Source organism: Giraffa tippelskirchi, chromosome 4 (genome assembly GCF_054371585.1).
Source record: "Giraffa tippelskirchi isolate mGirTip1 chromosome 4, T2T-mGirTip1v1.2.pri, whole genome shotgun sequence".
Lineage (NCBI taxonomy): Eukaryota > Metazoa > Chordata > Mammalia > Artiodactyla > Giraffidae > Giraffa > Giraffa tippelskirchi.
In genome coordinates, this window is record NC_137278.1 from 174,680,781 (window position 1) to 174,697,731 (window position 16,951).

Genomic DNA, 16,951 nt, shown 5'->3' on the forward strand with positions numbered 1-16,951 from the left:
TATTTACATCTGTGCATCTTGCGTGTACCTGACATCTATTCCTCTTCTTGGGATGTTCTTTCCTTTGTGATGTACTGGAAAGGCATTGGATCTAATTCTTGAAGATATGGATTTTAGTTAGAGTTCTTGAACAAATATGTGACCCTGGTGTTGCTTAACATTTAACCACAGTTTCCTAATCAAGAGAAGTGAGGATAAGCAAGTAACAAGGGCTTTTGTAAAACAAAACAAAGAAAAATAAATTCCTCTAGAAATGTTAGCCTTTTTTTTTTTTTTGATCATTTTTTCTAAAATCTGCCATGATTTTGGTTGCTGTAGAATAAAATTGAAAATCCCTAGTGAGTCTTTGGATGTCTCCTTCAGGGAAAGGGTCAGTTCCCTTAATATGCATGGTGTATTCTGTTTCCGTCACTTTCCTCATCATCCCCATCTATCCCATGTGGGGGATGGGATTTCCAAATCCTACCTAATGTTTAAGATTTTTAAAATTTCAGTTCTTTGAAGAATTTCCAGATTTACATTCTAGAAGAAAGCTTTTTTCCCCCGAACTGCATTTCTTTGTGTAGTTAATTGTATCCTGTTGTCCCAGGTATTATTAGATTAAGCCATATAAAAAAGTTGCCGCTTTTATAGTTAGAAATGGACAAATATAACTGCAATTTCAAATGGTTCATAGGTATTAAGCAGTTACTAGGATAGTGCATTTTCTTCAGAAGCATAGCACTGCTATTGCTGTTAATTATTAAGGAAGTCTTTTTAAGTATTCCCATAGCCTTACTCCTTTAAAGCCTGCTACTCTTTTTTTTTTTACATTAAAAAAAATATTCTTTTACCATTATGGTTTATCATAGGATATTGAATATATTTCTCTGTGCTATACAGTAGGACCTTGTTGTTTATCCATTCTATATGTAAAAGCTTCCGTCTGCTAAGCTCACCCTCTCACTTCATCCCACCCCAACCTCCCCGCCTTGGCAACCACAAGTCTCTTCTCTGTGTCCATGATTCTGTTTCTGTTTCATAGGTTCATTTGTGTCACATTTTAGATTCCGTGTATAAGTGTTATCATATGGTATTTGTCTTTCTCTGTCTGACTTATTTCACTTAGTATGATAATCTCTAGTTGTACCCATGTTGTTGCAAATGGCATTATTTTGTTCTTTTTTTATGTGAAGCCTGCTGTTCTTAAGGATTTTGTTTGGTTGTGTTTTTCCATGGAGTTAAGCTCTTCATGGATTGGAAGTGAATGAACATATTAAAAACACTAATGGTGCTTTCTTTGTTTTAGGTACTTAATTTTATGCTATTTTATGTAGAATTTTGTTAATAGAAAACACTTGGTGAGCGCTGTTCTGAACAGCTTTCTTTAGTCCTGTTCCTCCCCATGCAGGATGTGACACAGGGTTTGTTGTCTAGTGGATGCCTCATGAATATTTGATTGGTTCTCTAAATTGGAAGATTGTTCTAGCCACCTGTCCTGGGAGGGGGGGGGAGTCTTTAGATAAAGGTGAGGTGTGTAGTAGACTCAGCCCTTGTCTGATGTTTCTGTTGCTGAGAATGGCAGTTGGATGGCTTTATAGCTCAGTGCCTGTTAACCGAAAGATTTATATTCTGGTTTGTTAATGTATGTGATATCTTCTGGGGGCAAAAATACTAAATCATGTGTAGCTTGTATCTGATTAACTGCCTTTATTCCTTACTAAGTTAGAATCTATTGTTTTTGCTTTATAGGTAAGGTTTCATTTTTCTTTGGATGCTTTCAATTTGTCTCTTTTTCTCCAGTTTTCGGGAGTTTAATTCTAGTGTGTTATGTGGCAAAGATGGTAAAGAACCTGCCTGCAGTGCAGGAGACCCAGGATCGATCCCTGGTTTGGGAAGATCCCTGGAGAAGGGAATGGCTCCCACTCCAGTATTCTTGCCTAGAGAATTCCATGGACAGAGGAGCCTGGTGGGCTATAGTCCATGGGGTTGCAAAGAGTCAGACAAGACTGAGTGACTAACACTTTCACTTTGGCATTGGTTTCTTTGGGTATATCCTGTGTGACGTTTGCTCAGCTTAAATCTATAGGTTTGTCTCTTGGCAAGTCTGGCACATTTTCAGCCATTATATTTGAGTACTTTGTTACCTGGGCCCTCTTTGTCCTCCTCCTTCAGGACTGCAGTCACGTGGATGTAGATTTTTTTTGTCGTAGTTTCACAGGTCTCTTAAGGCTCTTCATTTGTTTTCTTAGTGTTGTACAGGCTGGGTGATTTCTGTTGTTCTTTCTTCCAGTTCACTGGTTGTTTCCTCTCCCCTCCATTCTGCTGTTGAGCCTGTCCACTGTCCTATCATTTACTGTATTTTTTTCAGTTTGGATTTTAGTACTTAGGTTCTTTATAGCTTTTTTTTTTTTCAAACTGAGACCTGCTTGTTGAGTTTATGTTTCCATTTATTTTAAGCTTGTTTATAAAGGCTCACTGAAGCATTTTTGTCATGGCTGCTTTAAAACCTGTCAGATAATTTTAACATTTCTGTCATCTTGGCATTAATGTATACTTGACTTTTCATTCAATTTGAGATCTCCCTGGTTCTGGATATGATGTGATTTTTTTTTTTTTATTGAAACCTAGACATTAAAAAATTGTGTGATGAGATTCTGAGTTTTATTTAAACCTTCTGTTTTAACTGGCTTTTTTTTTTTGGTCAGAGGGGGAAATGGGAGAGGGGCACAGCCTTGTTACTGCCAGGTGGTGTTAAAGTCAGGTTCCCCACCCAACCTCTATAAATATCTTAAGTGGGAGTGGCTCCTGACTGCAACTGTGTGGGGGTGGGGTGGGAATTAAGGCTCCCACGTGGTGGGGGTCCTCCTGTTCTTGGTGGGCCATACTGAAAGCCCAGACTCTTTAGTAGACTTCCACTGCCATCACCCTGGTGAAGGTGTTGGGGAGGCCTCGTAACATTCTTGATAGAATGGAAATCTAGGCTTTCCAGTTGGCCTTTGCTAGGGTGGGTGGGGGTAGGGACCTGTTTTTTCTGTTTGGCTACAGTTAAGTGGTTATTGTGTTGTAAAGATTTCCTGTCTTGCTAGACTGCCCCTTTCTTGGTCCTCTGGCTAGAGAGAGCAGACTTTTGTTGGGTGTGTGTATATCTGTGTGTCTGTGTGTACCCACTGGTTTTTCTGAATTGCTGGCTTCTTCAGCTTCAAGACTGGGATATATAAGGCAAAAATAAAACCCATAAAAGCTAGGGTGCTCACCTCCACCTCCTTCCTTAAGTCTTAAGCCCTTCAGCTGTTGCCAACTTTTGGAGTCTTTAGTTTTGTTTTATATGTTACACCCTTATATGTTTTTAGTTGTACTTATTAGCAGAAGAGAGAAAAGTATGTCTATTCTTAGTCTTACCAGAAGCTCATTTTCTTTTAGATACACTTTAGTACAAATACAGTAGAATAGAAAATCATTTTTTTCCATCTTCGACTATCTCATTGACTGTGTTTTATGCTGAGGCTTAGTTGTGATGGCATATAATGAAATTATCATTTTTGTTTTCTCTTTACTTCAGATTCTGATGCTCACAGTACAACCTCAAGTGCCTCTCCAGCTCAGTCTCCCTGTTACAGTAACCAGTCAGATGATGGCTCAGATACAGAGATGGCTTCTGGCTCCAACAGAACGCCAGTGTTTTCCTTTTTAGATCTCACATACTGGAAAAGGTAAAAGCAACAGAAAATATGTCTCTAACCAGCAAACCTTCTTAATTACAGGCAACCGTTTCCCATTCCCACTTCCTTAGCAATTATATGGCATTTGGCAAACAGTTGGTAGCATGTGTGGTTGGAGGTGGATTAGGCAAGAATGGAGCTGGGAGTTTGGATTTTGTGTGTTTTTCCTATTAACATTGATTTAAAATAAAAACCATGTTAAGGAATCTAAATTTGCTATAATGGAGTATACTTAGGTATTCAATGTGACCAACTCTCCCACTGAAAAAAAGTAAAAAGACTAGAAGTGTATATATATATATTTATGTCTTTAAAAACGGCATTAACAAGTGGACAAGTTAATAAGGAATATGTATGCATGCTCAGTCACTCAGTCATGTCTGACTCTTTGTGACCCCCACGGACTGTAGCCTGCCAGGCTCCTCTGTCCATGGGATTTTACCCTGGCAAGAATATTGGAGTGGGTTGTCATTTCCTCCTCTAGGGGATCTTCTTGACCCAGGTATCAAACTTGTGACTCCTGCGGCCCCTGCATTGGCAGGCGGATTCTTTACCCCTTAGCAGCCTGAGAAGCCCCTAATAAGGAATAACAGAGGCCAAATGGCATGTGAAGGAGAAACCCCAAAGTCAAAAACGAGATAATAGACTAGGAAAGAGAGAATATTGAAAGAGAAAAGTGGTTAAGGATTTTCTAGTTCACAGATTTGGGAAGACTAACAAGTTAAAAGCAAGGTAATAAGCAGTTATTGTATGGGTGAGGAAAATTCACCCATATGACACATCATAAGAAAACTATGGAACATGGGAGGCAAAACAGTTAGTGAGAAAATAAAGACTTTATTTTCAGAGGAACAACAAACACACAAGCTGAGTTCGAAGCATGAACAAAGGATGCCGTAAAACCGCAGATTTAACACCTTCAGTGGCCCCAGAGATAATAGCCGGGAGATAATTCTCCCAGGCAAAAATACTGGCGCGGGTTGCCGTGCCCTTCTCCAGGGGATCTTCCTGACCCAGGGGTCGAACTCATGTCTCTTAGGTATCCTGCCTTGGCAGGCGGGTTCTTTACCACTAGCACCACCTGGGAAGCCCTTACATGACAGCAGTAGCATGTAAATCAAAGTAGTAAAAGTAATGGGAGTTAACATGTCCTAATATCTTTGTATTGTTGAGAATAAATATATTGAATAACTTTAAAGCTTGATTAATGAACTGTATAACCCCTAAAAATAAAAATAAGAATGTAAAACGTCTAGAGAAGAGAAAGATCTAGAATTTAAAAATACACCTAGCAAGATAAAATGATGAAAACTATATATTTGTAAATTGAGAAACTTTGGGTCAAGAAGAAAGTGTAAGTTAGAACATCCTTATAACTAAAAAATAACTGAAAAATACCACAAATCAAAATGTGTGGTATGAAATTAAAGAGGTAAATAGAAGAAAAGTTGCTTTTAATGCTTTGTTTTAACACAAAGATTTAAAATAAATGAAGTTATATATATCCAGTTTATAGATTAATGAAGCTCAATATAAAGAAAAATAAAAGCAAGGAAATCCTAAAGACAGAAGTAGGAATAAATGGAATACAAAACCAATATGAATGAATAGTATAAGTAGAGCCAAGAGTTGGTTCCTGAAAAAGATGACCAAAGAAGTTACTAGAGATAAAGCAGATCAAGAAAAAGAGATGGTACCCTTCTTATTTCTTATTTCTTGGATAAGAAAGTGATACTCAATTCTAGACAAACAGAAATTTAGAAGACAAAGGATATTATAAACAACTTTATGCCAATAAATTTGAACACACAGGTGAAGTGGACACATTAGTAGAAAAAGACAGTTTACCAAAACTGTGCTGAGAAATAGTAGAAAACTTGAAGAGTCACATAATAAAGAAAATGGATTCAGTGGTCAGAAGTCTTCCCACAAAAAACCCCAGGCTGAGATAGACAAGTCCTACTGAATGTTCCAGAAACAAATGAATCTGATCTTGCACTGGCTTTTCCAGATTATGGATCAAACAAGGCCTAGCCTCCAAGCATTCTGCGAGGCTAACATAACTTTGATATGTTATAAACAGTTTATCATAAGCATATTAGATTTATTCTAGGAATGTGAGATTGTTTTAAGCATTAGAAAGCCAACTAACATAATTTGACAGTTCCAAAAGGAGAGGGGAAAATGCCTGTCGTATTAGTGGTATATTGAAGATATTTGATAAATTTGAACTTTGCTTCAAGGTTTAAAATAAAACTTTTAGCAAAATAGGAATAGAAGGGAACCACACTGATAAATACTTTGTATTTTCAGGTAAAATTGAACATGGTCCCATTCTTATATTTCAGCAACATAACCTAGAAAAAACCTTCAGACATGTGCACTGATATGTACAGTGTGTTTGTAATAGCAAAAATTGTCCCATCAGGAGAAGAGTGGATAGCCCTTTCACCATTCACCTAAAACTATCACAACAGTGTTAATCGGCTGTACCCTAATACAAAATAAAAAGTTTTAAAAAGGAGAGTGTGCAAACTGTGGTATATTCACATGGTGGAATACCGTACATAAGTTAAAATGAAAAAAAGCTCTTAACAGTATAGTATATATGAACCTCAGTTATTGTTGATGAAAAAAATTGCAGCATACAGTATGATTCCATATATGTGCATTTCTGTATATATTTTTATTCTATATATTACATATATGAGATAACAAGCAATATATTTAGAGATGCAAACATGTATACAAAGAAAAAGGGGAGTGATAAACCTAAAATTTTAAGGAGAGAGTAAGGTTGAGTGGAGTGGGATTGAGAAGGGCATACAGGGGGATTTCATAGGAAATAACTGTTTTTTTCTTAGAGCGTGTGACCCATGGGTGATTTGCTGTGTTGTCATTTTTGTATGCCTTTATGTGTATTTGATAATATGTATATATATTTTTTGTCTGATCAATATTAAAATAAAACCGCCGGCTGAATAAGCCTGTTCATGGCGGCTGTTTTTCTTTAAGATCTGGTGACTTTTGGAGGAAACAGTTAGTAACTTTAAGAGCAGCCTCTGAAACTGAGGAATGCCTTCTCCCCCTTAATATTGAATAAAATTCAGCGTGGGATTTGGGCTTCCCTTGTGGCTCAGCTGGTAAAGAATCCGCCTGCAATGTGGGAGACCTGGGTTCGATCCCTGGGTTAGGAAGATTCTCTGGAGAAGGGAAAGGCTACCCACTCCAGTATTCTGGCCTAGAGAATTCCATGGACTGAATAGTTCATGGGATCACAAAGAGTCAGACATGACTGAGTGACCTTCACTCACTCACTCAGTGTGGGATTTAAGGGGCTTGGGTAATTCCCATTACCTGGCAAATTGAGGTCATTCTAGGAGACTATTCATTAGAAATGTGATGAGATTGTGGAAGTAGAACCTTTCTTTGATCATGTTCTACTAGTTATAATGATTGGTGTGTATGTGTGTATGTTAGTTGCTCATTTGTGTCCAACTCTTTGCTACCCCATGGACTATAGCCCACCAGGCTCCTCTGTCCATGGGATTCTCCAGGCAAGAATACTGGAGTGGGTTGCCAGTTCCTTCTCTAGAGGATCTTCCCGACTCATGGGTTGAACCCAAGTCTTCCCACAGGCAGGCAGGTTCTTAACTATCTGAGCCACCATTAAACCAATATAATGATTGGTGGATTGTTCTTTTTTTTTTGTATTCTTATTCTGCCTTATTGATATATTTTTTTCTCTCTCCGTTTTTTCTTTTAGACAGAAAATATGCTGTGGCATTATCTATAAAGGCCGCTTTGGGGAAGTCCTCATTGACACACATCTATTCAAGCCTTGCTGCAGCAATAAGAAAGCAGCTGCGGAGAAGCCGGAGGAGCAGGGGCCAGAGCCTCTGCCCATCTCCACTCAGGAGTGGTGACTAAGCTTTATGTAGAAGGGGAGCAAAAACGATTTAAATTTTGGAAAACAAAGCAACAAAATGACCCTCCTATTTTTAATTTGGATACCTGCTATTCTGCCAAAAGATGGATTTGTAGAATAGTTTTGAATGGGTTATTTTTCCTCCAGTTCCACAAACTCTGAAGCCAGTGAAGCTTACTAAGAGATAAAAAAGAAGTGTACATAATATTTAAGATGCTGAGTATTTCATAGGAAAGCTGAATGCTGCTGTAAAGTGCTCTTTAAGTCTTTTTTAAAAATCCCCTTCTAATGAATGAAATTAGGGGAATTTTCAGGGGACAGAGATGGGATTTGTTGTATGATAAACGTATGTAGTTTTAGTCTTTCTATTTTGAGAAGCAGTGGTTGGGGCATTTTTTAAGATGGCTGGCTACACTTGTTTTCCTTCGTTATAATAAATGTGTCATAACTCAGTAAACATGGACTTGCCCCTAGAAGTAGTTGTTAATAACTGAAATATTAAGGTCTTGCCAAGGTTCTGGTGATTCAAACCTGTACTACTGAATATTAAGCAGGACAGACAGCTCTCTGGTGCGAATATCTTGAAGGAGTAATTTCTAAATATGCAGAGGTAACTTGACTGTATATGTTGCATCCTGTGTCACCTCCCTCCATATTGATATTTGATACAGATTTTAATTTATATGAAACTTAAAAAGCAGAATCAAAACTTAAAGCAGAATCAAAGTTCCTCTTGGGAAAATGTCAAGTCTTTAGGATAAGCAATCCTATATGAATAGTACCAAAGCATTACCACTTGGTAGAGAACATTCTCTATTAAAAATGTTAGATTATCTGAAAAATAACAAATGTGCAAGTCTTTAGGATGGCACACAAAAAAAACAAAGGTTAATGCTTCTTGGGGCACGTTTCTTAGAGGGCTTGCAAGTGTGTAAATAATTTGTTTATGTTACGTGACTGGTGACTTCACTGAAAATCTGCACAATTCAGTTTTAGCTCTGGATTACTTCAGTTGACCTTTGTGAAGGTTTTATCTGTGTAGAATGGTTGTTTGACTTGTTTTAAACTGTTAGGGTTTTGGGTTTTTTTTTTCTTTTTTTTCATTCTATATTAAAGTAAAATTCTAGTAAAAGGAAAGAGGTGTGTGTTAATGATGAGTGGGTTGGTTTTGGTTTGGTTTCCTTTAGTCAGGCTTTCTGAACATTGAGGTGTTAGATGATACATCTTAAATGTGGAGCTCTTCCATTCTAAAACCTTCATTAAAAGCCTTTTACTTGAACCCAAACCAAAGTACTATCTATTGCCTCTTTTCTAAAAGTACAGGAAAAATATATCACCCGTTTTCACAATGAGGGAGGATCATTTGCCTCCCTGGTAAAATCTGACTCAGTGCTTATTTTTAAAACTGGATTTTAAAGATTGGATAGTATACATAACAAGAGAGTGAGCCACTTTTTATGGGCACCCTATAGTTTTATAGTGCTTAATCAAAACTTAAAATTTTATATTTCTTCCTTTGGAAAAAACTACAAGCCACCATATGCACAGACTACACCGTGAGTTGGGTCAGTGCTCCCACAGACTTTGAGGTGTATTACAAGAACCCCAGCCATTATCATCTTCCTCCTGAGTTATTTTGAAAATTTTTTTTGTACATTTTGGCTGCAGTATTGGTGGTAGAATATACTATAATATGGATCATCTCTACTTCTGTATTTATTTATTTATTACTAGACCTCAACCACAGTCTTCTTTCCCCCTTCCACCTCTCTTTGCCTGTAGGATGTACTGTATGTAGTCATGCACTTTGTATTAATATATTAGAAATCTACAAATCTGTTTTGTACTTTTTATACTGTTGGATACTTATAATCAAAACTTTTACTAGGGTATTGAATAAATTTAGTCTTATTAGAAAATAAAAGAGAGGCTGTTTTGTGGCTTTGTTTGAAAGGTGATCTTAAGTAAGAATAACTAATACTTTTGGCCCTCACAGGTGTTACTCAGTATAAGCCCTTAGTATTGTAAGAAGCCATGAAGGAAAAAAGTCCTCTTTACCAAGAAATACAGACTTTAAAATACAGATCTTCTCTACTTACCTTAGGGTTACACCCCAATAAACACAAGTTGAAATCATTGAAAGTGAAGAATGCATTTAAATGACTTCCCTCCCTGTGGTCCAGTGGTTAGGAATCCCCCTTGCAGGAGGGGGAGGGGGGGAGAGAGTGAGGAACACACAGGTTGGGAACTAAGATCCCACATGCTGCAGAGCCACTGAGCCCTTGTGCAACAAGCAACTAGAGTCAGCTGCAAGGAAAGCTCCTGCATGCTAAGTGAAATAAATATTTTAAAAATGCATTTAATACATTATAGCTTAGCCTGCTGCTAAGTTGCTTTAGTCATGTCCGACTCTGTGCAACCCCATAGATTCTCCAGGTAAGAGTACTGGAGTGGGTATAGCTTAGCCTAGCCTACCTTAAACATACTCAGAACATTTACATTAGCTTACAGTTAGCAAAATCATCTAACACACAGCCTATTTTTAATTAAATATTGAATGTCTTACGTAATTTATTGAATGTTGCACTGAAAGGGAAAGCCAGAATGGCTAAACATGCTGGTAGTTACCAGGATCATGTGGCTGATTGGGAGCTGTGGTTTGCTATGGCTCCCTGCTGCCAGTGTATCCTACTGTGTATTGCTAGCCTGGGAAGAGATCAAAATTCCAAGTCGGATTTCTACTGAAAGCATGTCTCTTGCACGATCGTAAAGTCAAAAAATTAGGTTGAACCATCATTAAGCCAGAGACTGACTATAAAAGACATTTTAATTGATGTGCACAATGAGGTGATTTTAACAATAAAGGACAAAAGTTCTCCAGTGATTCAATGACTACAGTGTTTTTATTGCTGTTATCTGTGTACATATGTACATATGGAGAAGGAAATGGCAACCCACTCCAGTGTTCTTGCCTGGAGAATCCCAGGGACGGAGGAGCCTGGTGGGCTGCCGTCTATGGGGTCACACAGAGTTGGGCACGACTGAAGCGACTTAGCAGCAGCAGCAGCATGTACATATGGGAAGCACCATTGAGACTTCAGAGAAACTAAAAATTGTTTCGAGACAGATTTTGGCATTGGGATCAGACCTGGGTTCTCTAATTTATGGTCCTACATTAGCTATGTGAGTCACTTGACTTTGTGAGTCTCCAAACTTTCTGTTAAGGACTTCCCTGGTAGTTCAGATGGTAAACAATCTGCCTGCAATGTGGGAGACCTGGATTCAGTCCCTGGGTCAGGAAGATCCCCTGGAGAAGGGAATGGTAACCCACTCCAGTATTCCTGCCTCGACAGTTCCATGGACCGAGGAGCCTGGAGGGCTATAGTCCCTGGGGTTGCAAAGAGATGGACAAGACTGAGTGACTAACACTTATATAAACTTATGTTACGTTACTTCATAGAATTGTTTATAGATTTATGAGGAAACCAAGAGGTAAAATTCATACCAAAGGTTTTTGTTTCTTTTTGTACCACTCTGCTTGTGGGATTTCAGTTCCCCGACCTAGGGATTAAACTGAGGCCATAGTGGTGAAAGCCCAGAATGTTAGCCACTAGGCCACCAGGGAACTCCCATATATCAAAGTTTTAAAAACAGATTGTTACTTGGGCAAGGTATATTCTCTGGGTTAAACCTTTTATACTACAGTTAAATTTGCTTTGGGATAGTCCAGGTGATTTTGCCAGCACCTAACCTAGTTACTGTGAAGCTACTAAATTAGGTAGTAAAGATGATAGCACCTACATTATTATCTATTGGTGTTTAATGAAATTACCACAAATATAATGGCTTACAAGAAATTGATTTTGGTTTCCATCTAGGTGCAGTGTGGCTGGGTCCTTTGCTCAGGGTCTCATAAGGCTGCAACAGGTGTCAACTTGGTTGCCTTCTCATCAGATGACTTGAGAATAAATTACTCCAAACTCGCTTGGGTTGTTGACAGAATTCTTTCCCTGTGGCTGTGGGATGGCGGGGCCCCCTAGATCCTTACCAGTTGTTCAGTTGCTCATTTGTGCCCGACTCTTTGTGACCCCATGGACTGCAGCATGCCTGGCTTCCCTGTCCTTCACTATCTTCCAAAGTTTGCCCAAACTCATGTCCATTGAGTCGGTGATGCTATCCAACCATCTTATCCCCTGTTGACCCCTCTCCTCCTGCCCTCAGTCTTGCCCCAAATTAGGATCTGTTGAGGTTTCCCAACATGGCACTCGCTGCACCAAGCCGGCAGGTCTCCAGAGCCAGTCAGCTGGCAAGAGTCGTCTGGTCCACACTCAGGTCACTCAGTGAGCACGAGTGGTGGACTGTGGGAACCAGAGAGTTTGGTCTGCCATGGCACCTCTTTCATAAATGAACCACTTGAAAGTGTCCTATAATACAAGCATTTGGTGTCGCAAGAAAAAAGAAAAAGAAGCTCCTCCTATTAGGAAACACACTGGGGTGGGCCTGGCACCTTTAAACTTTATTCAAACAACCTCACAAGTGAAAGAAAAAAACAACAAAAAACATGTTTACAGGTAGTCGGTGAAGGGGTGCAAGGGGGCCATAATTATAATTTAAACCAGCTTTCCTGGTTGCAAAGCCTTTGCTCTTCAGACTGGCCCCTGTCCCTGCTGTAGCAGCGGTGCCTTCTTAACTTGTCTCTTCTAAAGGCTGCAGATGGGGCAAGTTTCACCTTTGCAAAGAGGTTGACCTTTGTCTAAATCAGTTACTCGAATTCTGATAATTTTGACGTTGAAAATGCATAGTATGTACTATCTTTTTGTGGAGAAGATAGTCTCCAGGAGGTTTAGTAAAACATGGAATCATCTAAATAAAGGAGCCATAACTAACTGCTTGCTCTGTACTAAAGAATGGAAGATCCCGAGGGAGCCTCTTGATGCACCGTCCCTAGAGCAGTTTCCCAATCACCCAGATTTAGCATTGTGCTGCCCTGGCAATCATTGTTGTGTGATGTTCAGTGAACTGGGAAGGAGGAGAAAGCCAAACTGGATCAAAGTTAGATATTTCCCAGGCTCATGTTCTCAAAGAAAGGGATCTGAGGCTTCTAACAATTTCTCAAGCTATGGAGTTTGGTTACTCATTGTGATCATGAGAATGCTTCAGGTTTCAAATATCTTGCCCCTGGTTAGAAACTGCTTGGTATTTTATGTCGAGTAGGGGGGTCTTGGACATGCTTAGTTACAGGCTTCAGTGTAAACGAGCTTAATCTTTCAGTTTGTTTGTTGTTGTTTAGTCGCTCAGTCGTGTCCGACTCCTTGCGACCCCATGACTGCAGCACGCCAGGCTCCTCTGTCCATGGGATTTCCCAGGCAAGAATGCTGGAGTGGGTTGAAAAGACTTTGGCAAAGCTTGCCTTTTGTCTCAGTGTTTGAAAGAGGGGGAAGTAATTTACTCTGTTTTAGAGCTTTGATTCTCTACACTTCTGTAGCTTACATTAATTAGCTTTAGTATTGTCCAGGTATTTTTTTTCTTTTGTAACTGCAAGGAAGAGTGGCTGTTTTATGTTTATATTTACACCTCAAAAATTAAGACAAAAATCTCGAGATTCTTCAGAAAGTCCCTGGAAGAGTTAAAAAGTTAAAATAGTAAACTGAACAGTTTTGTCTTTTTCTGACAGTAACAAGTGTGTTCTTTGCCTCCAACCACCATTACAGTTCACTCAAGTTAATTTTGCCCCCACTGCCCCAAGGATGGCTTTCTCATGGGGAATTCCAAGGCCCTCATTTTACTCATCCAGCCTCTCAACAGCACTTAATACAATTGTAGTTTCTCTTTTGAAATATTCTTGGCTGATAAGGCTGCTGTTTACAAGTTTCCTGCTTCAGATGTTCACTGGCCCAGGGTGCATCTTCAGCCCTCTTCTCAGACCATCTCCATTACCACGGTTCCAAATAACATCTAAAACACGCAGGCCTCTCCCAAGTCTATCTCATCAGGGTGTCAGTGGGAAACAGATGGCTTTTTGAAATTGGATAATTTGAGGAAAGTTTGATAAAGGGACTTTACAAAGCTGTGCACATGGTATAGGGAAACTCCAAAGGAGGATGCAGTTCTCAGGACTGGTAACATTGTCGCTAGTAACCTAAGGTTGCTGTTAACTACCCCTGGGTCTGAAGGGTTGGGAGTAGGGCATTATTGATGTAAAAAAGGGTGGGGGACATGGTGAAGCCATAGAAATAAATGTTTGTCACTCTCCATACTGACCTACACCATCATTGGTTTACACATACAGTTTGTTCTCTCTGACCCATTTCCCCACCATACTATAGCTAGGTAAAACCTGCTTATCCACCAGGTTTCAGCTTAGGCACCACTTGAGGAAGGCTTCCAGAACAACCATTACCCTTCCCAACACACACACACACACACATACACACACAGAATTGTATGCTAAGTGGGTTCCATGAAAGCAGAAACCATGTTTATTTTTTACAATAGTTCCCAGAATCTAGTATAGTTGTTATTAATATATGAGTAGGAGCACAATAAATATTTATTAATTGACTCATTGGTTACAACTTTGTGTTTTCATAAGTCATGATCATAAAAGAGTTGAATTTATATGCTAATGGTCTTGATAAATTTCAAGAATTTTAAAAAATATTTTGACTTTGAAAATTTTTAAATATACAAAAAGTTGACCCATCAACTTTTAAATTTTACCACAAGTACTTTATCTGCTTTGCTGAATCATTTGAAATTAAGTTTTGACAATTGATACTTCATCCCTGAATACGTAAGCATTCATCTCCTAGGAATTCTACATCCTTAGGTGTACCATTGTCACACCTGAGACAAATCACTCAGTAATATCTAATATGATAGATCAGTATGGAATAATTGACCCAGTCATCCCAATGTGTCTTTTAAAACTTTTTTCCTCATCCAGAATCTAGTCAAAGTTTATTTATTTGGTTATGTCTCTCCTCTTTTCATTTAATCAAGAATAGTCCTTTCTGCTTTTTTTTCTTCATGACACTGAACTTTTTCACATATCCAAATCAGTGTATAATATCCTAAATCTTGAATTTTTTTCTAGTTGTCTTCTTTGTAGATTTAGATTGCTCATTCTGCGTGGTTCATCTCTTAGCACATCAATAGAGGTTCTGGTGATGCTAACATGATCACTTGTTTAAGGTAGTGACAGCCAGATCTTTTCATAGTACATTTTTGCCTTTTGTAAATGCATAATCAGTGGGGTGATACTGTAAACCTTTTTAAACACCTTTTCATTCAAGTGTTCATTGAGCATATATGTCCAAGACTCTACCAAGTGTCCTAAACAGTCCTTTGATGCTTGAGAAATCATGTAATCCTTAGTTCCTTTGAGAATCCTTGGTTGGTAAGGTTCTTTTGCTTATTCTTGCCATTTGACTTTTATTTTCTTGATTTTCCTCTGGTTCCCATTCAGAAGTAAAGGTGTGATGGATGGGAGTAGGGATTATGTTTGGCGTGTGAGCTTATTAATATCACTGGGGCATAGATGAATAAACAATGGAGTTAAAGTTAGAAGACTTGGATTCAAATTAAGATCTTGATTTTGGTGCTTAATGGTGTTATGATCTCAGGTAAATTTTCTCTGAGATCATTTCCCTCTCTGTAAAGTGAAGTAAATAATAGCAACCCAAGTTGTAGTAACACAAAATGAGTCATACGAAATGAGTAGTGCACAGTGAAGCTTTGTGCCATCACTTGTCCTTTTTAGCACTGAGGTCTATTTGGATATGGAGAAATGAAAACTTTTTTTGTTATATGTAGTTATCGTGAACACAAGAAAGGTCATCAAGAGTGCACAAGACACCTACCGCCTCCAAACCACCCCCTCGAAAAAAACTACAACCCTAAACCTAGATCAAATCCCTTATGAGTATACAGTAGAAGTGACAAATAGATTTAAGGGACTAGATCTGATAGACAGAGTGCCTGTGAACTATGGACAGAGGTTCGTGACATTGTACAGCAGACAGGGATCAAGACAATCCCCGTGGAAAAGACATGCAAAAAACAAAATGGCTGTCTGAGGAGGCCTTACAGATAGCTGGGAAGAGAAGAGAAGCGAAAAGCAAAGGAGAAAAGGACAGGTATTCCCATGTGAATGCAGAGTTCCAAAGAATAGCAAGGAGAGATAAGAAAGCCTTCCTCAGCGATCAATGCAAAGAAATAGAGGAAAACAACAGATTGGGAAAGACTAGAGATCTCTTCAAGAAAATTAGAGATACCAAAGGAACATTTCATGTAAAGATGGGCTCAATAAAGGACAGAAATGGTATGGACCTAACAGAAGCAGAAGATATTAAGAAGAGGTGGCAAGAATACACAGAAGAACTGTACAAAAAAGATCTTCATGACCCAGATAATCACGATGGTGTGATCACTCACCTAGAGCCAGACATCCTGGAATGTGAGGTCAAGTGGGCATTAGAAAGCATCACTACGAACAAAGCTAGTGGAGGTGATGGTATTCCAGTTGAGCTATTTCAAATCCTAAAAGATGATGCTGTGAAAGTGCTGCACTCAATATGCCAGCAAATTTGGAAAACTCGGCAGTGGCCACAGGACTGGAAAAGGTCAGTTTTCATTCCAATTCCAAAGAAAGGCAATGCCAAAGAACGCTCAAACTACGGCACAATTGCACTCATCTCACATGCTAGTAAAGTAAAGCTCAAAATTCTCCAAGCCAGGCTTCAGCAATACGTGAACTGTGAACTTTCAGATGTTCAAGCTGGTTTTAGAAAAGGCAGAGGAACCAGAGATCAAATTGCCAATATCCGCTGGATCATCGAAAAAACGAGAGTTCCAGAAAAACATCTATTTCTGCTTTATTGACTATGCCAAAGCCTTTGACTGTGTGGATCACAATAAACTGTGGAAAATTCTGAAAGAGATGGGAATACCAGACCATCTGACCTGTCTCTTGAGAAACCTGTATGCAGGTCAGGAAGCAACAGTTAGAACTGGACATGGAACAACAGACTGGTTCCAAATAGGAAAAGGAGTACGTCAAGGCTGTGTATTGTCACCCTGCTTATTTAACTTATATGCAGACTACATCATGAGAAACACTGGGCTGGAAGAAACACAAGCTGGAATCAAGATTGCCGGGAGAAATATCAATAACCTCAGATATGCAGATGACACCACCCTTATGGCAGAAAGTGAAGAAGAACTAAAGAGCCTCTTGATGAAAGTGAAAGAGGAGAGTGAAAAAGTTGGCTTAAAGCTCAACGTTCAGAAAACTAAGATCATGGCATCTGGTCCCATCACT

The 16,951-nt window shown here is 38.9% G+C and overlaps 1 protein-coding gene and 1 long non-coding RNA gene across 4 annotated transcripts in view; one reads left to right on the forward strand and one right to left on the reverse strand.

Moving 5' to 3' along the window:
• The window catches only part of SINHCAF (SIN3-HDAC complex associated factor), a 30,828-nt gene extending 21,275 nt beyond the window's left edge, over window positions 1–9,553 (forward strand). For all 3 annotated transcript variants that reach the window (XM_081591735.1, XM_081591733.1, XM_081591734.1), the window contains exons 5-6: window positions 3,542–3,692; window positions 7,468–9,553. In XM_081591735.1, coding sequence (XP_081447861.1) covers window positions 3,542–3,692; window positions 7,468–7,627 — 311 coding nt within the window. In that variant the 3' untranslated portion in view covers window positions 7,628–9,553. The remainder of the gene's footprint in view (window positions 1–3,541; window positions 3,693–7,467) is intronic.
• LOC145546030 (uncharacterized) overlaps window positions 1–16,951 on the reverse strand; it is a 1,126,586-nt gene that overhangs the window by 214,607 nt on the left and 895,028 nt on the right. The gene's annotated exons all lie outside the window — the stretch shown is intronic.